This window comes from Triticum dicoccoides, chromosome 5B (genome assembly GCF_002162155.2).
Source record: "Triticum dicoccoides isolate Atlit2015 ecotype Zavitan chromosome 5B, WEW_v2.0, whole genome shotgun sequence".
Taxonomy (NCBI): domain Eukaryota; kingdom Viridiplantae; phylum Streptophyta; class Magnoliopsida; order Poales; family Poaceae; genus Triticum; species Triticum dicoccoides.
The window spans coordinates 573,551,880-573,558,126 of record NC_041389.1 but is presented as its reverse complement, the minus strand read 5'-3'; the positions used below and the strand labels follow the sequence as shown (position 1 = coordinate 573,558,126).

Below are 6,247 nucleotides of genomic sequence, written 5' to 3'. Positions count from 1 at the left end.
ATCTTGGAGACTTGGAGTTCAAGTCAGAAGATCCTCGAGGAGGCCAGGAGATAGGAGGGCGCCCCCCCTACTGGGCGCGCCCCCTGTCTCGTGGGCCCCTCGAGGACCCCCCTACCGACTTCTTTCGCCTATATAAGCCTACGTACCCTAAAACCATCGAATATCAAGATAGATCGGGAGTCCCGCCGCCGCAAGCCTCTGTAGCCACCAAAAACCTCTCGAGAGTCCATTCCGGCACCCTGCCGGAGGGGGATCCCATCACCGGTGACCATCTTCATCATCCCGACGCTCTCCATGATGAGGAGGGAGTAGTTCACCCTCGGGGCTGAGGGTATGTACCAGTAGCTATGTGTTTGATCTCTCTCTCTCGTGTTCTCTCTATGGCACGATCTTGATGTATCGCTAGCTTTGTTATTATAGTTGGATCTTATGATGTTTCTCCCCCTCTACTCTCTTGTGATGAATTGAGTTTCCCTCTTGAAGTTATCTTATCGGATTGAGTCTTTGATTTGAGAACACTTGATGTATGTCTTGCCGTGTTTATCTGTGGTGACAATGGGATATCACGTGCCACTTGATGTATGTTTTGGTGACCAACTTGCGGGTTCCTCCCATGAACCTATGCATAGGGGTTGGCACACGTTTTCTTGACTCTCCGGTAGAAACTTTGGGGCACTCTTTGAAGTACTTTGTGTTGGTTGGATGAATCTGTGATTGTGTGATGCATATCGTATAATCATGCCCACGGATACTTGAGGTGACAATGGAGTATCTAGGTGACATTAGGGTTTTGGTTGATTTGTGTCTTAAGGTGTTATTCTAGTACGAACTCTTGAATAGATTGATCCAAAAGAATAACTTTGAGGTGGTTTCGTACCCTACCATAATCTCTTCGTTTGTTCTCCGCTATTAGTGGCTTTGGAGTGACTCTTTGTTGCATGTTGAGGGATTGTTATATGATCTATCTATGTTATTATTGTTGAGAGAACTTGCACTAGTGAAAGTATGAACCCTAGGCCTTGTTTCTTATCATTGCAATACCATTTATGCTCACTTTTACCACTTGTTACCTTGCTGTTTTTATAATTTCAGATTACAAATACCTTTATCTACTATCTATTTTGCACTTGTATCACTATCTCTTCGCCGAACTAGTGCACCTATACAATTTACCATTGTATTGGGTGTGTTGGGGACACAAGAGACTCTTTGTTATTTGGTTGCAGGGTTGTTTGAGAGATACCATCTTCATCCTATGCCTCCTACAGATTGATAAACCTTAGGTAATCCACTTGAGGGAAATTTGCTACTGTCCTACAAACCTGTGCACTTGCAGGCCCAACAACGTCTACAAGAATAAGGTTGTGTAGTAGACATCAAACAGCTCACGGGCCGACAGCAGCCCGAAATGGACTCCGGCCCATGATTGTGCCAATCAAATCACATGCTTTTAACAGGCCAAAATTGTCTCGGTCCTTGTTTGGCCCAATCAGATTATCGGCTGCGAGCAGGCTGAATGCAAACCAGGCCATAGTTAGGCCCAACTATATGACGGGCTTTTAACATGCCGAAATTAATATAGTGCCAAAATGATAAATGGGCCCTTAACAGGTCGAAACTAATATCAGGCCGAATTACTATATGGGCCATAGCGTCCAGTTAACATGCCGAATCTGATATGGGCCATAGTTTAGCCCAAAGCCTCTTAAAGGGTCGAACCTGATCTTGGCCGTAATTTGGCCCAAAACGTGGTAGACTTTTAACGAGCCGGATCTCATATGGGCTCTTATTAGGCCCGGGACGTGGCAGGCCATTAATGGACCGAATCAAATATGGGCCGGCATGTGGCCCAAAACATGGCAGCAAGTTAATGGGCCGGTCCATTAATGTCGGCGAAATCTCGTGGGCCTTTAGCTGGGCCGACCCATTATGGTCGGCAAAAATCTTGTGGGTCTTTACTTGGGCCGGCCCATTATGGCCTGCAAAAATCTCGTGGGCCTTTACCTGGGCCGGCCCATTATGGCCCGCTAAATCTTGTGGGCCTTTAGCTAGGCCCGCCCATTATGGTCCGCAAAATCTCATGGGCCTTTACCTGGACCGACCCATTATGGCCCGCTAAATTTTGTGGGCCTTTAGCTGGGCCGACCCATTATGGTCCGCAAAATCTTGTGGGCCTTTAGTTGGGCCGGCCCATTTAAACTTTATGGGCCACTTTTGGGCCGGTCCACGTGGCAACATATCATAGGTGCATCTCGCCCATTGGATGAGTGACACCTGTGCCAACGCGGAGCTGACACGTGTTTCCTCCAGCCAATGATGATTTTACACGTGGAAAATCCCCATTGGTCCGGGCTATTAACGGGTTATCGGATCCAAAACCGGACTCGATAGCTTAACATCGTTCCATTGCGATGGATGTCATGTGTCGGTCACCCTTGACGAAAGCACTTCTGTGACGCGCGATTTATCGTCATGGAAGTGGACACTTCCGTGATGATAATTTTGGTAATGTCATGGAACACTTCTACACAACACAGGTATGACTATCTTGATTCTGTCATAAAATCGTCATGGATGTACATGCATGATAGAAAACATGACCTACTGTGACAAACACGTATCATCACGGAAGTGTATTTTTTTGTAGTGGCCGCCGGTGGTGAGGCAGTAGGGAAGAAAGGAGGGTAGTGGCTATGGTGGGTAAGCGAGTGAAAGGGGGTGATGCTAGATTTGGCGCCGTACGGCGCGCCAGATTTCCATCTCCCGCCATCCCCCCTCGCCCTCGCCTCGCACGCGCCCGTGCGACCTCGCACCGCACTCAGCCTGGCTCGCGAGAAACTGCCGATCCGAGCGTTTCCAGCGAGCCACGTTGTGGGCTGCTTTGAGAAGCGTGTGGTGCAGGCCCAACAGTGAAACCAGGCAACCAAACAGGCCTCTGCCTTCCCGCGCGGGCCTGGTTGGGCTCTATGCAGGCAACCAAACACGCCCCTACTGATGCACTGAGAGCAACTCAGCGGAGTTGTCATATTGTCTTGGTCGTCATAATAATTGTCAATACAATGATTTTTGTTGGTCCATGGTCATGCCATTGTCCATCATCAACTACTTTTGCCTTGCTCCAGGAAAAATAGTTCGCCCACATCGCCTAGCCGTCGATGTCGTCGGAGTGGTCCCTTCAGCGATGGAAGGGCACGGCAGCCTTGCCCGGCCCTCGCATGGCGCTCGCGGAGGAAGCGCTTCGCTTGCTCCTGCGTCATGCGGAGGGTTGCCTCGGCCAATGATGACTTGCGACAGGGTGCCTTGGCGGCCTTGTCCATGCAGACGACAACGACGCTGAGCGACCACTCCTCACCGATCTTGGCGAGCTTCTCGTCGAGGTAGTGGCGGCGCCGCGCGGCTGTCTACATGGTTGGCAGCGATTGGTCGAGGGCACAAGCCTCCACAAGGCCGGAGTCAGCGTGGACCCAGGCAAACCGCCTCGTCAGACTTGGCAAAGGCCGAACATCGCGCCTCATTACGCGCTCTCGCCGCGTCGCTTGCCTTGCTCCCCTATCCCCCGCCCGACGAGGAGATGCGGCCACCGTGGTAGTGGAGGATGCGCTCGTGCGCCTTCGCGATCACCGACGGCAACTCCTCCTTCACGGTCTTGCCGTGATAGTCATGGCGCGATGGCGACACCGGATAGTCAATGCGGTCGTGGAGGTGACAACGGCTCATCCTTCACGCGGTGTCTGATTTGAACACCGCAGTTGCGCGAGAGCGGGCGGAGGGGGTTGCGGCTCCACCTTCACGCGTGCTGGTAGCTGCGAGAATGGTGCCGGACCACAGTACCAGAGTGACCGCTCCATCATGATTTCTATCTGACAAACGTCCTCGTTGTTCGTAACCGCTGCCTCCGCATACATGTGCGGCCACTGGGCGTCTTGTGTGCCCTGTCCTCCTTATCAGTGGAGGAGATGATGATCTCCTCCTTGTCGAAGTTGCACATGGACCAAGCAAGTGTGCTACTTATTGTTTTGTTATGATTCCAAGCAATCGGAGTAACCCAGCGCCATTTCTTCTCAGCCTCAACACACTAGTCCAGAGTCTAACTTTACAAATCTAGGCCCCTAAACGTTCACGAATGCGCCTAGACGCGTCCTCAAACCACACTGGACGGCTCCTCATATGTCTTGTCGGACAGCCACACTCCTCATATCTAAACCCTTAAATTCAAGAAAGCCATATATATGGATCATATAACCCAAATTGTTCACGAGGTGTTGCACTCATGTGACCAGACGGCCAGGATTGGCTAAAAGCCAGAGCTGCCCTAAATCTCCATATTGTTGTCACATCCCCAATCAGGAAGATAGAAACTATGTCGCATATCCTGACAGGTGACAACAAATGTGTCTTCGCCATGCTGGTGATATGGCATGAGGGCAGCCTGATGACGGATCCTACGAATGCATGGTTTCTCTGTAGGCACCGGAGCACTCTAGGGATAGCATACTCCAGGGAACCTGTTCTTGGAATCAGTGGCGGAGCTACAACAAAATATTTGGATGTGTCGGACTAAACAGATCACAAGCTTTCGCGCTCTCAGGCCTAGTCTTTTTTTCTTCAAGAACGATATGTTTGGTTACTTCTCAGGCCATGGGATGCAATTTTGGGCGCATAGCACAAAACTCAAAGCATGATTGCCACATCAGCTATTTTCAGCGAGCTAGGCCCGAGCAAGCGCAAGAAGGGCACACGCAGGGGCAAAGAGGGAGAGGGCATGTTGTTTTTCGAAACCGTGCCTTAAATCCCCTCACACCCCTCATACTGCTCACTCTCCCTCCCTCCATTGCCACTCTCTCTCACCGGGTTCATCAACACTTCATAACCCCAATTTAGGGATTGATGCAGGCGTCGACTTAAGCATGCATTTATACTTCAAAGATTTAGTGTCTGATCTTCTCCCCCAAGGTGGAAGCCGGGGACACGATGCGGGCGGCGCCCTAGACGGGCGAGTCGCTTCAATGTTGGCGCCAGTGAGAGGTCACGTCCACTCATGGCCGGCGTCAATGCGTAGCAGCCGCTCTAGAGCGGCATGAATGCGGGCAGCTTCGGGTGGGAAAGGGCACGAAGGCGTGCGTGACAGTGGTTTGGACGGACGTAAAGCCCCCTCCTTCAATTTGCTTGAAAAATGACTTCTGAACAGGCCCGTGGATAGATACAGGACCACTTTAGATGACAAAACACGTCCGTGTTGGAGATGCCCTAAACCCTTCTAAATTTCTTTGAGACCATGGGGGGTCAAATTAAACAGGGCCACGTCATCGTATAAACCCATTTACTTTACTGTAAAAAAAAATTCCCTAGGTCTTAGCAAAGCTCTTCTTCTCGGTCGCTCCTCGACCTCGGGGTGGAAATCGTAAAAGCTCTGGCCGGAGAGAAACAAACCCCTTTCCTCCGCACCGATGTTCTCCGCTGTTCGATCCCGAGCCCTCGGCCGATGGCGCCCGCCGCCGCACCTTCTTCCGCGCCTCCTCTCCTCCGCCGGCGCCTCGTCGGCTCGGCCGGCGGAGCTTATCGAGCTCTCGGAGGTGGAGAAGGTGCTGCACGACGTCCGGGCGGGGGACGTGCGCGTGTTCCCCGTCGGTGAGGGCGGGCTCCACGGCGGCGCTTGTGCGGACTACATGGTCGTCGCCACCGGCCGCTCCGACTGGCACGTCCGCAACATCGCACAGGCCATACTCTACAAGGCACGCCCCCTCTCTCCCTCCACCCTGTTTTTTTTTTTAATGTATGATTTGGGCGAATGTTTGCTACTTTGGTGATGTTGTGACTGGAATTCGCGAGGACGCAATATGACTGCTTTGCATTCCATGAATGATCTTCAAGTATTATATATCTAACTAACGGATTTTAGCTCTAGGAATCCCTAAGGGTCCAATGATTTGTTTTCATAGAACTAACCAATTTTACTTTTAGTGCTTTGGTGGACTCGTCTGCTGATGATTCTTGAGAAAATGTGACTAATATGGATGGAACAATATATGGGTGAGCTGCAAAGATGGTCCAGTGATTTGTTTCATGATGGGTGATTTCGATTGAACTGAAGCGGGTAGTTCTGACAAAGGGTGGATTTTATTTGCTCAAAATGGAGCATCAAGAGGATACATACACAATGAGCACACACCTTTCTGCATAGTTAACCCCTTAGGCAATTGCATGTACTATGCTGCCACAGTGTAAGGGGAGTAGAAAGTTAATTATC

General features: G+C 50.9%; 1 protein-coding gene across 1 annotated transcript in view; it reads left to right on the top strand.

Moving 5' to 3' along the window:
* The first annotated feature begins 5,368 nt into the window (after window positions 1-5,368).
* The window catches only part of LOC119311720 (protein Iojap-related, mitochondrial-like), a 5,151-nt gene continuing 4,272 nt past the window's right edge, over window positions 5,369-6,247 (top strand). Inside the window, exon 1 of the mRNA XM_037587407.1 lies at window positions 5,369-5,732. Within this exon, the coding sequence (XP_037443304.1) occupies window positions 5,448-5,732 (285 nt within the window). The 5' untranslated portion in view covers window positions 5,369-5,447. The remainder of the gene's footprint in view (window positions 5,733-6,247) is intronic.